Below are 17,481 nucleotides of genomic sequence, written 5' to 3' on the forward strand. Positions count from 1 at the left end.
AAATTGTATAGAGTTTGTGCATTTACAATATATATACGCCTCTTTTCGAATGTTCCACTCTTTACTTTTCACCTTCTTCCGTTGCTCGGGTTTCTAGTACCAAAAAATTCACCCCACGCGGGCCAGAATATACTTCCCGCAAGTCTGTTTACTCAGAAAGGAAAATAAACCTTCCCTCCAACGTGTATATCTAAGAAAACGTTGCAGGCAAATGGAATTGGAGGAGAGAAACGATGTTTCTACCGCTGAATGTAAACACCAATAGCTGAATTCTGTCAGTATCGAAAGAATCGAGTGGTTTTCCCGACGAGATAGCCCGGCGCTTCCAAATCTCAGCTCAATCTACTTCATTGTTAACTCTAATTTATTTTTCAATTTATCATTTGAAAGAGAATATACGCATTCGAGAATAACTCAAATTTGCACAAAAAAGTTAAATCATAACCATCACGATGAACGTGGAGAAATTTGTATATAACTAGCTGAAAGTATGCGCACCTATAATAATAGAAGTAGATATAATTGAATAATGATTATTGTTGTTTGTCAAGAAGTACAAGATACAAGTCAGTGATGAACATAATTTAATTATAAGTTTATATGTCCTACTTTTGGATTTTCCTTCCTCCAATTCAAAACTTGGCTATATCATTATGAATGTGGAGATGCTGCTGGTTTCTTTTTTCGACGCCATGTTTAATTACAATACCGGAATGCGTGTATATATTTTGAGCATCACTAATAAACCAAACATATTTAAACTCTTCCTTCTACAGTTTCTAATGTTTATTTATTTCTGTGTGTTTTCGTGTTCCTCGACAACAGATGGGGACCAAGTCAAGAAGGGGAAAGGTAATCCTGAAGTTCGAAGCATCTTTTCTTAAAGAAACCTAGAACTTTATCATCATTGTAATGTTCGTTGAATCATGCACCACGCACGACATGTATTTCGTATCTAATTCAACCGAGAATGCACATCTAGACGCGAATATCTTATTCAACGTTGAGCGAGTTTATGGAATTCCACTTGAAATTTTTAGACCACGCTCCCCCGTGGATACCCACCCCCCTCGTCAGCTATGCTGTTTGACGATGATCCGGGGATAATGTCCGAGGTTGAAACATCCAGCACAGGATTCCGTCGTGGTGGAAAACAACGAAGCAGTCTTCCCGTCGTCAGAACACCCAGCAAGACGCTCGAGCGTCCACTAGGTAACTTACGATCGGTCATATTCCACTTTTCATTCATAATGAATATGAATGAAGAGAACATTATTACTATCGTTCGATATCTGCGCAGAGGAATTCAGTTGGAATAGGTGTACGATAAGTGAATAGAAAATTAAATATCAAGAGAGGAATATTAATCGTCAATTTTACAGAAACTGTGTGACAAAGGTAACTTCAAAGTTCATTCTCATAGCGGTGTATCGCAAATTTATCGTAAATTTCTAATAAATAAATGTCAACTGTACATCTCTTAGAAATTGATATCTGTACTTACAATTAGATAATGCCCAGCTCACGTATTAAATAATTATTGCACTCATAGTTATCGCACAAATTCTCACTTTATCCCAAAATTAGAATCATGAGTATGCAACCTCGTTCCACGTTCTTGGTCCGTAAAATACAATCGAATCGTTGAAGAAAAAACATGACGATGCACCCCTCTTTCTTCTTCTTTTTCTTCTTCGTCTTCTTCATCTTCTTGTTATCATAAAAAAACATTCATCATCATTGGATAACCTCGAGTAGCGTTTGTGTACCCAATTAATGAATTGAGTAGCAGTTTGAAGCGATATCGAGATGTTTGATCTCTGACAAAACAATGAATTTCTGTGGGCGCATCCCTAGGACTGGTGTTCCTGCAGTACAGGAACGAAACGAAGCGGGCTCTACTACCGAACGAAATAACGAGCATAGACACAGTGAAAGCGCTATTTGTAAGGAGTTTCCCGAAGCAACTGACAATGGAGTACCTCGACAGCCCTCTCGTCAAGGTCTACATACACGACAGTAACAAAGACATGTTCTACGAGCTTGAGGACATGAGGTGAGCATCGTAATTATTAACTCATTGCAACTGTTAGTTTTATGAAAAGTCAGAGAATTACTAAAAAATCTTGTTCTATAATTTCATTCACAGGTCTCACCTGAGGGACATAAGAGACAGGAGTGTTCTCCGACTTTTCGAAAGCTCCGACGGAGTCGCCGGGATGCCAGGTCCTCTCGGAGCACCGGGAGGAGGCGGAGGACTTCCACCCCATTGGGAAGATCAGAGTTACTTTAGTGAACCAGAGTTTGACAGCGAGTACCAACACCAGCACGTTCACAAAAGCAAGGTAGGAAATTTCGTTGTACTGTCATGATAATAACAACATCGGAGATCGTTCAACCACTCGCTATTGTTTAGACTCGCGCAGATCTTAGTGTCGAAAAGTTTGAAGACTTTTTAGCATGAGACGATCAGGAGGTTTCGGTATGAAAAAAGATTGAAGTAGCGGGGTAAAGTAAGTTGGTGCAGGGTGATTAAAAATTCACAGAACATGATAACAATAACAATATACAATTAGTTTATTCGCTAAGTCTTATGTTATATTACACTGCTACTGTTACACAACTATGAAAATGAGTGTGTAGGCATGACTCGTGATGTATTCTTAAATTAAATCGATTCATAAATAAACCCTCTATAGATTTTGAGCTTGTCCGCGAGGAAAGCAGTAGCTCAATGCTAGAAACTACAATGCCAGAAAAGCGAAACTAACTCAGCAACGTTATTGATACTCGTAATCATTGTCGGCCTTGGAGCATAGAATACCGTGAAACGCGGCCCTCTGAGTATTATTATTGTACAAAAATTATCGACGAAAAATACGCTACTGGTTGTTATACTGCTTGCGCTAGTCCATGATGATTCCCGAAATCAACAGCCTCTGAGTGTCACTCACAATCAGCTGAAACAAAATAGCCACCAAGAAACAGCGAACGATGATTTGAAAGTTCGATGTCCTAAAATCCCTTGCACGTTTGCGCTGCCGGTAGATAAAGAGCACCGGAGTATAATTTTTTTGGTACGGATCTCCATCCCATGATAAGAGCTTTTTCGAACGGGTCTTCGGCACACCCGTCGCAGACCTCCATGACCTGTTTAACTTCGCCTTCGGCAGGTTCTCGTTCTTCGTCTTTCATTTTGTGAATCGGAAGTTCTAAGCCAAAGCTGGCTAATCCTGAGAAATAATTGTTGTCCAGTCCCTGGTTTCCACCGAGGAAAGTATCATCGAGTATCGATCCGTCAGCCAGCTGTACAAGGCCTCGTTTTTTCTTCTCGGAATCTCGTTTCTGAACTATCTTTGCTCCGAACGAAGCTGAAGACGCCGATGGCTCCTTTTCGTTCTTTTCGGAAGAAACAAAGGTAACCTTTGATGAAAAGAAAAGGAGGATGAAAAAAACGGATAAGAAGAAACAATTACCGATAGTTTGTCAGATCCTCGAGAGTCCGTAAGTCTCGGTTCGAATTTATCCCATCGATACCACAAAGATGACAAAAATTGTACCCCAAACTCGCGTATATAATTTTAGTTAGTTTTCATCATTTGATAAAAAAGAAAACCTACCGGCCTTACCTTGTCATGGACAACTTTGTCGCCATCAACTTCCCTCTTTGCAATAGATTTTTGCGCATCGGCATCTTCCGTATCGGCAGATTTTACCTCTCTCTTATAAATTGTCGGGTACTGACTCTCGAGATATGAGAATCCATTGTCGGATTGTCCTTGAATTTGAGAGATCTGGGATAATTGCGGTATTTGATTGCCAAAATACTGACTAGTCCTCAGAGGTAGTCCGCCGAGGGCGGATCCAAAACCTGTAACGGGTGGCGCAGGATTTGAGTCAGGATTAACGGGAGGAAGTAGTGGTTGGTACGACGTCTGAGGTTGGAGGATATTCGGGTGCCGAAGGGTCAGCCCATTTTGAGTTATTTGCAGCGGCGTACCCGTGTTGATCTTAACCTGGCAATTAAAATTATAATTAGAGAACGAACAGGGGATCACAAGAGATGCGAATAAATTCAGGACTCGACCCCCACCTGGTGGTTAATTTGTCCTCCAGTTAGGAAGGGACTTTGAGGAAGGGGTCGTCCGGTGACTGGAGCCTGAGTAGTCGTCGGTCTTGGAGTGTTGTTGCTGGTGTCATGTTCCCAGTGATGAGCGTGATGATGTTTGTGATCTTTGTGAGCTTTTCCAGCCGTCAAAGCGACACCGTACAGTTGAAGCATCGTAAGTTCGCCAAGATATCCACCCGAACCTGTGGAAATCGTCGCAGTTTATGATGATGATGATTTTCAAAAATTTATTACCATTCAAACTCACCGTCCGGAGCTTCGGAACCCTCCAAAAATCCTCCACCTAGTTGACGCTGTTCTTGGCCGGAAATAGCGATTCCACCTCCCTTGATAACGTGACCAACCAACTGGGTGCGGAAAAAAATCAACCATCAGCGTTCGCCCGGGGCACTCATGTCGTTAGATCGCCTTCCAAAACTCACCCTGTTGTTGAATCCGCGCCCGACTCGTTCGTCGTTGACCCATATCTGCCACTCTCCGGTTCTTCCGTTCCAACTTTGACAGGAGTGATACCACTTATTCAGTCTGAGGGGATAGTTCAGTCTGAATATGTTGTGACCGTCTATGTTTAACATGAAGTAAGAACTTCTCGCCGTATTTGCGATCCAGGCCAGTATGCCGCGGGGCTGACCATCGACTGTAATTCAATTTTTACGCTGGTATTAACCGGTCATCTTATCGTCTAGTTCCTCTCACTGACCCTCATCATCGACTGTCGAGAAAAACGCGGAATAATTCGTCTCACTTCGCTTTTGGAAAGAAATAAGGAAAGAGAAGAATAAAAAAAAAAAAAAAACGGCGCTGAGCAAAAGTCGTCTACTCATAAAACTCTTCGCACCTACTGCACCTTATGTTACACGTCGAAACTAACATTTATTACCTATGTACAAACTCGGGATAATCGAGTGTGAAAAATGGCCAACTTTCTATCGTTACAAAAAGATTATTCCACATCGGAATGCGTCCCAACGCGTGAATAGCGTGCGTGTTGATTTGATATTGAATAGTTGAGGAATGAACAGGCAACCCAAGTAATTATTCCCGTTGACATTAGAGCCAGGAAACGGTCGGTCGAATAAAAAGAGATTAGAATCCAGACGACACCGTATTGTCAGATCCACGTATAGGTATATCATTGAAATTGAGTTTCGTCGATTACGTTTATATTTATTTATTCTCATATAATTTCAGCAACATTTTTCATCCGAATGACCGTCACGCGCGTCCTGAGATATTTGACTGCTATTCATTTTTGGTTTATATAGATCTGCGAATTGTTGAGAATTTCTAAAATAAAATGCGTCTAGAATTTCGCTCGTTAGCCAGTCACCGCCTTACCACCTGCACGGCAGTAGGTACGTCGTGTCTTGTATATTTATATGTATAGGTAGGTATATATAACTATATATACAGCCTTAAATTTCACTCTACAAATCTCAAGGGAGGCGGTGGCTGCAACGTTGAAGTTTAAACACCGAGCTAACGATCGATAAATCTTTGTTTGTGTAGCTTTCATGCCCACAGTATACAGCTAAACTCAGAACTTCACGAACTATTCCCCACTTTTTCCGGCGCCGTTTTAATTAGCGAACCAGACGGCACTCAATTATTTCGCACCTTTTCCGCGTTTTAAGATCGCCCAATCTGCGTGATCACCAACGTGGATAGAAAAAGTAGTTTAGATTTAGGCCTTTCCCTTTTCGCACATTAATCTGTGAAAATCACGATCCAGTTTCCTTTTTGGACCAGAAATTGCCGTTTTCAAGTCAGCCCTGAAATTCCTTCGTCGTAGATTTATCGATACGCTCCGACGCCGATTTTTTTATGCACCGCCATTTTACGTAAACTGTATAAATAAACACTTGGGTTATACAATTTCTATTCCATTACAAAGCTAGCTGTCCCATTCAGGAATATCAATGCGTGTTAGTCGTTAAAGGTATTGCCCATGAACGTTAAGTCGTGTTTCACTCGGTCTAAATTAAACACGCACGCTGCGGGGATATTAACAACACTTTCCAATGACAACGATTCTCATTTTATCACCGGAACGATGTAGTTTATGCACCTTCGTTATTTTCCGATTTCCAAACGCTCACCGGACTGAAAAAGTCTTGACGATAAAAAATATATATAAATATATATATATTTATATTTATATTTATATATGTATATATATTTATATAAATTTTTTATCATCAAGACTTTTTCAGTCCGGTAAGCGTTTGGAAATACATATATATATATAAATTGGGTAGCCTCGTGCGACTAATCGAAAAATAACGACTATACGTCGTTATTTAAAATACTTTCGGTAAACTTCGGATGATATATACTTTTCACTTGCTAACTCATTTTTATATTTATCTTTATTATTATTATTATTATTATTATTATTATTATTATTATTATTATTATTATTATTATTATTATTATTATTATTATTATTATTATTATTATTATTATTATTATTATTATTATTATTATTATTATTATTATTATTGTTATTGTTATTGTTATTGTTATTGTTATTGTTATTGTTATTGTTATTATTATTATTATTATTATTATTATTATTATTATTATTATTATTATTATTATTATTATTATTATTATTATTATTATTATTATTATTATTATTATTATTATTATTATTATTATTATTATTATTATTATTATTATTATTATTATTATTATTATTATTATTATTATTATTATTATTATTATTATTATTATTATTATTATTATTATTATTATTATTATTATTATTATTATTATTATTATTATTATTATTATTATTATTATTATTATTATTATTATTATTATTATTATTATTATTATTATTATTATTATTATGTCTCACCTGCGTAAGAGAACAGAGGATGGTCGTTGCTGTGATTGTGGAATTTAGTCCACGCGCAAAGCGTGAATTCCTTCATGTCTGGTAGATCGATTTTGTAGTGAACATACTGCAAGAAGAACAAATCAAAATTCAAATCAAATCATCGATACCTACACTCTTATTTCGATAATCCGAAGCTATTAAATTTCATCCGTTCAAGTTTACGCGTGTGGCGCCGTCGTTGTTCCAACGAAAACAAAAGGGGGATGAAATTCGGCCGTAAAGTTCAACCCAATCAGTAATTCATTTCTATATGAACTCGCCACTCGTCGCGTGTTTGAACATTTGGGTAATTTCACCCCTCTCCACGGCGCAACTACATCGTGCAGAGGGTTAGTTGAGATCGCGTGATTCTTATCCGGCTGACTTTTATTCGCCTATAATTTGCGCTTTTTTCTGTTATCCGAGCCCCGCGACCGATCTCGCGGAAGATTATAATTGGACGAGCGGTACCGGAAATGACCAACTCGTGGCGACCTTTGACATTTAAACGTAAAGTTTGAATGCAACTTCCGGTGGATTTAAAAACCGTCTTCAGTCCTCCAATTGAACGGGGAATGCAGTGCCACGGAGGATAAAAATTATTCTCCCCTTTACACACTCCGGTCCAACGTGTTCAAATTGCTGAAAATTTTTCTCGCGAATGCAGTACAATACGTTCCATTAACGATCGCGTACCAAGGAACACGAGTATTCCGGTAGAGCGTTGAACTTGAGAAAGTGAGATTTGTGATTACGCGAACTGTGTATGCGCGTGCTACCTGTAGGCGTTCGTTGCTAAAAGAGGTGTAGGAATACGTACTGTATCTGTATAACCGTCGGCTCAGCAATCATTACGGCTCAGTGCAGTCTGCGTTAAAACCGTGGATAATTTCTTCTTCCTTATATTGCACTTATTACCAACGTACATATTTATTTATCCTATATAATTCGAGCGATCTTGGCTTTGTCCGTTTTACGGACACCGATCCCATTGCTTCATTCCAATCTTCCCTCCGCGCGATATCGATATATTTATATATTCTATCCGAAGAAAGAACGAGAAACTTTCACAGCGGCTCGCCAGACATTACCAACTTCCCCTGATTATTTTACGGTCTCCTTAGTACTTGCACCGTACATGCTCTCTACTTTGTCGTCGTTTCGTATAATTTATTATTATACACTAGTTCAAATTATCGAACGTAATGCCACGTCCTTGATGTCACGCGAATATTGTTAAGAGGGGGGCAATAATTCACTCGCTTATACACGAGATATTTATGCATACGTTTCGCCTATAAATTTACTACGATTCGTATCTGGGATTATATTGTTTTATGTCGTGCGTCGTGAAATTGTAGTTTTAAGGATCCGTGTACGCGGTTACGACATTGACGATAATCACACACCGTAGGTACCGCGCACTCTGTCGTTAATTAACGATGAATGACGTTGTCCCAGCCGAAAAACGTTCAACAAGCTAAACGAAAAAAGGGTCATTCGTACACCTACCGCGTGGCTGACGACGCGTACGTCGTTCAGTTTGAAGATAGTTGAGGAGACGGATCCAACTTCTACATACTTATACCTTAAAGTTAACGAGCTAAGATATGTTTTCTCCTACTTTCATTGAGAGCGGCGAATTTTTTGCTATAATATCCGAGAAGGCGGCAGAAACTTGCGCTCGAATCTTCTCAGCTAACCGCGAGGATGTAAAAATGCGTATACGTATGAATGATTTCAATACCAACAACTGCGGTTAGTTCGCTATTTCGTTTAAGCTGAACGCGTCCCGACGCAAAGTATGGCCGACTTCTCATCTGGGCACGGGAACTTTTACTTTCGTAGTAAAACCGACGGTAGCTCATGACAAATGCGACCGTGTGGACAACGAGGCGAAATATTGTTCGACGCACCTCGTATGGAAATTTAGTCTGCTTTTGAATCTCCATATAAATGTACGATTCGACTTGATCCTGAAAAGCGAAAACGATTTATCGGCCGTCAGTGGGCTCCGCGATACGCCGAGCGACACTGCGATGAAATTCCTCGCGTTATTAAATCCAAGCGGACGCGCCGATGAAAATGATCCGGTCATTGAAGGGGAAATGAACTGACCTATGAATCCGACTGCATAACGCCAACGATCAACGTAAAAGTGATAGCCGAAAAAATTAGATACCGTACACGGCGGCATTCAAGATCCGCCAAGTACCGCGAATAATTATAACTTCGATTACTTGCACGTATATTGCGCAAATATGAATATAAATAGTTGGTTAATAGTGCATCTGAACGTACATACTTTGATGAGGAGAATTAAGGCTATCCATGCGGTATAAATGCCGCACCTTTCGAAACGCCGTGATAAATATTTCGCATCGGAATCTCATAAGAATAACAATTTCTCCAGTTATATGTTCTCCGAAATTTCCTTTTATTTTTCTACGCGTGGAATTTGCGATAATAACTGAAAAAGAAGCGTATAACAAGGTGTGTATACCAGCGAATTCGTTAGCCCCGAGGAAACCGAAAAATGATGTCCCCATTTCTTTTCTCTTTTTTCAAACAAAGCAAGCGGGGCATATGATTTGTCGGGGGATGTTAATCAACCGCAAACATTAATTAACGTATCTGACAGAGCCCGGAGCTAATCAGTTTTCAGTTCTTTATGATGTATGAAAAACTGGAAAGTTGCCCTTTCAAACGAAAAAGAAGAACCGTACGAACACCCGCGGGTTATTTAAAAATCGCTCACGATTCTCTGCGGGCGTAGCGCGGCTAAATGTGATTAATATGAAATGCGCTCTTCAAAGTTTCGCTACGAAGATCAATGCGGAAATCAGCTACAAATCAAATTTGGAAAAATTGAAAAGAAAAGAAAGAAAGAGAAAACATGTACGATAACGAACCTCGAAATAGAGCTGCTGATTCATCGCTACTTTGTACAGTGCGCACTGATCCTGTTCCTGTTGAGCGAGATGATGAGACGACGGTATCGAAGATTGTTCCAGTGAATATTGAAGGTGTGGAGATTCGTCGTAAATCGCAGCCTCCTGTTGTAGCAGACTAGACCTCGTGTGCGAAGGAATGACGGGCCTCCAGTCGGAAGACCCTGCCAACGCCGTTGAAAACAGAGTGCAAAAAAGTAGCACCATTTTGTTCCGCATCTCAGCACCTGCAGCCGAAGGTTGAGGACGATATCTGAAAGATGGAAACAATCGCGTCAGTTATTTATTAATTATTATTTTTTTTTTCCACTCCACCCATTTCTCGTCTCGCGCAGACGATATCCGCACGCGATGATCGGATATTTGTGAAACTCACGTTCGGCTGCATGCGTATTTTGAAGAGAAAAAAGTAAAATAGAAGAAAAAAAAACAATAGCACGCGGAGTGAATCAGTTCAAATAATTGCGCAATGCTTAGGGTGCGTGAAAGATTACTCAACTATACATAACGTATAACGTCTTGCATGAGGAATAAGTATTATACACGTACATATAGAACGTATATCGTAACGCGGGGAAAAACTCGAGAGTGCCGAATGTTGCCTTTACGTTATAACCTTATTCGCGTATAAGGCAACGCGAAACAAGTTCCCGACTACGATTCCTACTCACTATTACTGCTTACGGATCTTTTTATTACGTCACTTCGATACTCGCTCTTCGCACATCGACGTTATCATAACTCTGTAGCTAACTAAAGGTGCTTTCTCTCACCCCGCGAATACGAACTCGGCTCAGCCGTTTCCCTCGATGATAAATTTTCGAAACGTTAATATCGTCCTTCTTTTTATTGAGAAAATCCCATCGCCATTTATTGCGGCCGCAAGGCAGAAGGCATCAATGGGAGATAATTAACCGAAGATTAATAAGAATTTAAGCCACTTTCGTTTTCTCTGCAGCGAAACATGCATGATGGACACATGATACCTTTTTCGTTACGTAAGTGTGACGGAAGCGAAACGAGAAAGGAAACACAACGTCCACGCTATAGGTATAGCTACAACGCAGAGACTGACTTTCGGGAGTACCGAAGCTGGTTGATTGAAAAAAAGAAATCTTGTTATAGGGATAACTCTGCACGCCCGGATCACGTGGTTGCCAGCCATTGTTTTTCCGAGCGAAGTGCGCGCTACGTATTATGTAAAAAAACAATTCATAATTACTAATGCCGCTGTAAAATAGGACGCTGTACTCTTACGAAAAATTTTACCCCAATCGCGGTACAGGTAGAAAAAAATTTCTCAGCTTCCTGTCGGTCGCCGCTAATTCACATACCGTGAATCTTACGTGTGCGTATTTCTAGTCGGTATCTCAGTAGAGATTGTAGGTAGATCTGGGTTGCGGAAACGTATGTACGCAACGATAAACATACTAATTCTTTGAAATCCTCATGTATTTTAGCTCGTTTTTCTCGAACGTCGGATATCGAAAAACTTGACATTTTTCGTCCACTATTAAAAAATTGAAAAATTGGTCGATTCTCACGATATTCGTACGGCTGGTGATATTGAATGATATTTAATCTGCGTTCAGCTGCAATCGCTTCGTATGAATTCACGGGTTTGCAGAAACGAATTCAATAATTTACAAATCAATAGCCGATACAGCTTTAATCCATTTATCGTTAACATGAAAATGTGGCAACGGACACCGGTTCATATCGGCGTACATACCTACGTATGTCCGCAATGCGGGGCAACGTTGGTGAAATATACCTAATTATTCGAGTGTGATAGTGGAAGCCAATATTAGCCGTACCATGGATGTTAAAATGAACAGCACTGATCCGCCAAATTATCCTTGTTACGTTGCAAATATAATACCCCGAAACAATCGCAGGCAATGCAAACCGCATTTGGAAGCGGAAAAAAAAAAAAGAAAGAAAAAGGTACAGGTATGTCAAAAGCGATGGTTTCGTTATCGCGTGCGCGAGTAACAAAATACTCAATTAATTACTATTCACTCGCGTCGTAATTAATACACCGGATACGCCGCGGCACAGGCTTCCGAAGAAAACATACCACTGCCTTTCATTGTTTTATCTCTGCAGTTTGTAACGAGCTGCCGATAAACAAAACGGAAACCTTTCACCGCGTGGCTGATATATCCCATTCGATCAAAAACTTCCCAGAAAAATTAGCGACCCAATTCGACTCGAATGACAACTCCGTTCGTTGCATGAAATTCTCTCGATATTGCGTATTGGATAATGGAAAATATTATTTGGGGAAAATAGGAGAAAAATATTCAAAAATATGCGGAAAAAAGTTCAACTCGGTTCGGCATATCTCCGGTCGCAAACGAATCGCATGTATTCGGGGAAACGGTGAATGGGGAGATTTTGAGGGATCGAGTGACGCGATGGTGAGAAACTTACCCCGCGGTAAAATGAGACGACGGCAAAGCCGTCAAAAGAAATATTTACAAGATACGTCCTCACGTCGTCTGGACGAAAAGACAACTGCCTATTGCCTCCGCGTGGAATACGCCTGGTAAACTTCCTGCGGAGAACCGACACCTCCTTCTCCCTTCTCTCGACTCCCTACCCACCCTACCGTCCCCATTTTTGGTCCCCCTACCCCTAGGGTCCAGACACCGGACAGAATCTTTCCTCTTCTTCTTTTTATCATTTGTCATCATTTGCGCCTGTGTTGGTCCACGCGACGTAATTAATCGATCCAATAACGATCGCGTGGATCGGAGATTCAAGAATTCTGCGATCCTCCAAAAAGTGAATGTCCAACGACCGATGCGAGATATCCGATCAGAGATTATTAATCAGCGTTTCACGAGTTGATCAACCGTTTTTTGGTGCACGGAACTCGCATTCTCGACCCGAAAATCTGGCAGTACACCTGACTTCCCTTCTTTCTATCCAAAAATCCGAAATTATTTTATTCCCAGTCCAATCGCCGTGACATCAGCCGATGATCCTACGGTCGGGCGTTCTTTCGCATGTTATAGACTCGGTGAAATAAGAAGGTGGCGAGAGATTATAACGTATGCGTGTGCCGAATGACTCGACAAATGCTTTCACTTTGGTAGCGAACGTGAACGCGCTCGCACATGTTGAGCCCAAGTTATGACGAGCCGAAGAAATACACACCTTCGGGGTCTAATCGAGATGAAATTGGAGCGGAATTCACGCCGTCCGCTGTACCAGCGAGAGTGAAATAGGAACATTTCAATATCTCGATTTCATCGGAGACAGAAATCCCCAGAATGCCATTTTTCGTTTCTCAATTCTGTTGTTAGACCGATGGCTATTCCACACTCGGATCGGGGAACGGATTGAAAGGTTCACCGATATTTGGCGGCGGTGACGTAAATTAATCGCAGGCAACACGGATTTCTGGATCGATTTCGTATGTGGCCAGATTTAATCTGAACGACGTCAGAGGTGCGCAAGAGTACCTCATTGACTTGTATAGGTTAGGTTAGGTCGATTCGGGTACCGTGAATTTATCGGTACCTATTCGAACCCGCTCTAAGTCGTAAATCTATGAAGTATGGAAGGCATAATGGAACGAACTCATCGACCTTGTACGATGAATTCAATTACCCTGGGAACCAACGATCGACGAAACTCCCTAGAAAGTTTTACTTGGAACGCGGGATCACCGCGTCCGCTGAAACCGATTCACGACGAATGATTCTACTGTAGAAATTTATTGCGCTAGCATAGCCGAATAACACGAGGATAATGATCCAAAGATTCTTTTTTACGGAGAAGAAACTTCTCAAATCAACGATATGTTATACGAAAGCACTCAAAAAAGTCCCCTGAGCTTTTGTCAGTGAAATTCTTTGACGAAATATCGAGCGACGGTAGATTTTGGTTCGACAAGAAATTCGTTCAGAAACTCTCTTATTTGATACGGGCATCGATTCCGCAACGTCGAAGAACGTATTTCTAAATAACGTTCTAACAAACAGTGAACTAATACATCACAGGTTTCGCGAGACCATTGTCACATCGGACTTCTGATTGGCCTGTGTCGATTCGATTACGCAATAACATTCTTTCGCAGCTATTTTAATAATTTCCGGGAATTTTCTCGGCGATCGATTTCAGATCGATAAGCATTTCAGTACCTGTAACATATACCCGCGATTCCGACGGATTATTATTGAAAATCGATATTACCCACATTGATTCTTTTTCATCGGAATTCTCGAGGCTCTGGTAATGCCAATTACGTTTGATATCTTTGCGAAATAAATACTGGCATAATCAACACGTATACACCTGTGCAGCATACATATCTCATGCCTCTGCACATTGCGTCATTTCGTTTTATTTTATTTTATTTTATTTTATTTTATTTTATTTTTTTTTGTCTTAATCAACTCACTCGCCTCGCCGCCCCTTTCGATGTCCCGATTACTTCGCGATTCGATCGGCGTGAATAATATAGCGGAGAAACCGTGCACTCTGAAGAGAAGAAAAAAAAAACGAAAAACAAACAGGAACACCGCTGAAAATTTGACCAATCAGATTGTACCTGTGCGATAATCGTTTCACTCCATTGTTAGTTACTAATGGACGGTAGAATGTAATGGAAAGAAAAAAAATTCATCCATTCTCGATTCGCATGTTGTTCGACAAACATATACTATAGATCAACGTTTGACCCACGGGCGAACCGACGACCTTCGTTGTCAGTCGCAAGGTTGACGCTCGCACAATTTTTGCTGATTTACAGAGCGGATTAAGCAATCGACACGCCCATTATCGACGAATAAAATATAAGTACGGAATGTGAAAATAAATAACAACCTACGCCCGCAATAAGAATGAAAGAAGTTGAATACATAAAATGAAAAGTTTGCGGATTTCCATCAGCTGCGACCCCTGAACTTATTTCTGGCACCCTCGAAATACATCGTTAAACATGGAAATTGAATTCTTCAGAAATCGAGTTCCTTTGATTACAATCGTACAGTTTTTTGAGCTTCGTTTTTTCACATGATTGTAAAAAAAGACTTAATTTCTCAATGTGTATACCTGTCTCCGCCGACACCCCCGGATAATCGATTTTCACATAAACTTCTTCTTCGCCGGAAATATCTTTGAATGTAATTTTGTTTTTTTCCGTTTCAGGTGAGTCTCGTCAGTCGGGTGTCGATATTTCCATTTTGTACCGCTTCACCAGAAGAGAGTTCGGTGAGCGTTTTCTTTTCAAGTCTCTCCTCCACGTCCTCGTAGTTACGAGTATAAACGCTATCGTCGCGTTGCAACGCGACGATACAGTCCGTATATCCCACCCCGGTAATCGTATCCGGGCTCGCTCCACGAGCGATATGTATTTAAAGGAAAAAAATCATCTCTTATGAGGATTTCCCTCTCGTTCCTCAACTTCACTTCGATTCCAACACATCCATATACAGGTAACTGCGAACCGGACAACAGAAGTCCGCAAACGTAACCACGTCGAACGCCGAGTCGAACAGCCGCTTCCGAGATTTCGCCACATACTTTACTCACGTATTATAATGCGCGACGAAAAATAACGATCTGCTTCATCCGGTTGTTATTAGGTCCGCGATTGGCCGGACATTATTTCATCGATCCGTCAGATCGGTTCCAATTTTTCTAATCTTCGTTTTCCGTCCGGTATTAACTGGGCATCGGATGCCCGCAGTTTCTAATCGTAGGGAACGCTAGTCTATAATGTCTGGCTATTTGTAAACTAGTTAGCCAGAATTGGATAATTTTAATTCACAGTGTTCCGAAGGAATAAGAGCTTCCTTCTCAATGCATCGTATAAGTCCTTTCCATTGTCATTTGGCTGACCGCCCACATCGGGTGTAGAACAGAAAACGACCACGCCTTTCCATTCTGCGGAGAAATGGTCAGACTGTACGAACTTAGTGTACATTTAATGCAACAAGCAAAGCGCATCGTCAAACACTTGCCTTCTCGATGACTTTGAAACTTTCATTCCGCTCCTGTAAACCGCGTATAGCCATAGCGGTCAAAAGCGTCCAACATATAATTATATTACTTTGCTAAAAAAGTTTCTTGAAAATATTGTCAAGGTCGATGTGCGGCGGATAAAGAGGTGCTGCAAAAACTTGAGAGAAGAAAAAAAAGAACGAAAAATAATGGAAAGGGTGAAAAACTATAGAAGCGAATACACGTGAGAAATCGTCGAGCATGAATTTTATATCGCGAAGCAATTGACCGCCATCTGGTCGTTATATGTTAGTAATTCTATACTACGAGGTCTGCCACTATATAACACGTAGTCGCCTTGCACTTGATATTCATGCATCACAAACAGCACCTCTGCAACGTCAACCAAGCGGGTCGACCCGGCAACCCGTTCGATCACAGATCGTGATATTTTTAGGAATCAGTACTTGTCATTCCCATATCTCTACAATCTCCGCTCGAATTCCGCCATCTTCTAAAATATTTTTTACTCGTTTTGGCTGGTATCCTTTCCTATCCTATCGCATCCTTTTACTTTTCTTGCTCTCTGTGGTATCCGAAGTGTAATCTTCTTCCAATCGTACAATGGATGGATGTTACCAAAGTTACTTACGCTCGCTATTTTCGGGCCGTTTTTAGTCGGTTGTTCTGCACGATCTTAGTTTCCTCTCACCATAGGTTATAATTATGTACTTTCAACCTAGACACACATTAGGGGATTCGTGCCCGCCCAGGAATAATGGCATGCGCCGTTTTACCCTCACACCGGTTCAACCTAGTGAACGACGCGCGACGTGCCGTAAGAGCTTTCACCTTCTCTACAACTTCCGATTTTTAAGCGCCTCGCAGATAGCGTTGAAAAACAGCGGCCCAGTTCAGTCCACCGTAACGATTCACCGACATTACTTTTTGACGGTCATGTAGCTAAAAGCCGTACTCCGTTTCTATGAAAAAAGATTTTCATAGCCAGTATAATTAGATTTTTTAAAGAGCGTCACCGTCAAATAAATGAAGCGGAAAAAGAAGCGTCGTAAAAAAACAATGTCACAGAATTTTTATACGTACGTCCACTCCGTTTTAATTACTTCATTTTACCGGGTTGATGCTCCAAACATTTCAATTACCGGTTTTCTCGAGACTCGTAGCGTAATTGCGGCGAACGCCCGGAGGTCTGCTCAACTCCTTTTACAGCACAGAAACTGTCCCTTTCGCCGAGAGGGAACCGTAAGCGTTATGAGTATACATATAACGCTGCGAAATGACGGACATAATTTATACATATACATCTTCACCGCAGACTCTGCGGAAGCCTCGTTCGTGAAAAATCGCCAGATTCAACCGGTAGGAAAGAAAAGCAAATCACGGATCGTGATCGTTCTGGTTATTCCGTTAACAGAACTTTCCTTTAAAACGTACATCGTTCCGTCGATAAAAAAGGAAGGGAATATAGCCTACCCGGTCATTTTTTTCGTTTTCTTCCTTCGCCCCCTTTTTTCCTGCTATCCTTGTTAGGTGCGCCG

The 17,481-nt window shown here is 40.7% G+C and overlaps 2 protein-coding genes across 24 annotated transcripts in view; one reads left to right on the plus strand and one right to left on the minus strand.

Moving 5' to 3' along the window:
* LOC105689013 overlaps positions 1-17,481 on the plus strand; it is a 129,512-nt gene that overhangs the window by 81,604 nt on the left and 30,427 nt on the right. For 20 of the 22 annotated variants that reach the window (XR_007276800.1, XR_007276803.1, XR_007276801.1 and 17 more), the window contains 4 exons: positions 826-852; positions 1,041-1,212; positions 1,846-2,056; positions 2,150-2,345. Coding sequence is in view for 19 of the 22 variants with exons in the window: in XM_048649379.1 (XP_048505336.1) it covers positions 826-852; positions 1,041-1,212; positions 1,846-2,056; positions 2,150-2,345 (606 nt within the window). In the remaining 3 variants the exon portion in view is untranslated. The remainder of the gene's footprint in view (positions 1-825; positions 853-1,040; positions 1,213-1,845; positions 2,057-2,149; positions 2,346-17,481) is intronic. The other 2 variants (XM_048649391.1, XM_048649394.1) reach the window with 2 other exon arrangements.
* Positions 2,560-12,549, minus strand: LOC110117176. Of its 2 annotated transcripts, none has more exons than XM_048649533.1 (8): positions 12,401-12,549; positions 9,926-10,217; positions 6,993-7,098; positions 4,552-4,766; positions 4,377-4,476; positions 4,094-4,311; positions 3,630-4,016; positions 2,560-3,423 (listed from the first exon to the last, which is right to left on the minus strand). In XM_048649533.1, the coding sequence occupies exons 2-8, from the start codon at positions 10,181-10,183 to the stop codon at positions 3,016-3,018; spliced, it is 1,692 nt and encodes a 563-aa protein (XP_048505490.1). In that variant the 5' UTR covers positions 10,184-10,217; positions 12,401-12,549; the 3' UTR covers positions 2,560-3,015. The 2 variants fall into 2 exon arrangements, with proteins under 2 accessions (XP_048505490.1, XP_048505487.1); XM_048649530.1 differs by having other exon boundaries at positions 3,621-4,016.

The sequence above is a fragment of the Athalia rosae genome, chromosome 1 (assembly GCF_917208135.1).
Source record: "Athalia rosae chromosome 1, iyAthRosa1.1, whole genome shotgun sequence".
NCBI lineage: Eukaryota > Metazoa > Arthropoda > Insecta > Hymenoptera > Athaliidae > Athalia > Athalia rosae.

What these genes read in the sequence shown, in the direction of transcription:
- LOC110117176 (XM_048649530.1), bottom strand. Translation starts at nt 10,183, where the DNA reads ATGCGGAACAAAATGGTGCTACTTTTTTGCACTCTGTTTTCAACGGCG. An exon ending in TCCTCTGTTCTCTTACGCAG is followed by an intron (nt 4,767 to 6,992) that starts GTGAGACATAAT and finishes ATTGAATTACAG; the next exon opens with TCGATGGTCAGCCCCGCGGC. An exon ending in GGGTTCCGAAGCTCCGGACG is followed by an intron (nt 4,312 to 4,376) that starts GTGAGTTTGAAT and finishes CGATTTCCACAG; the next exon opens with GTTCGGGTGGATATCTTGGC.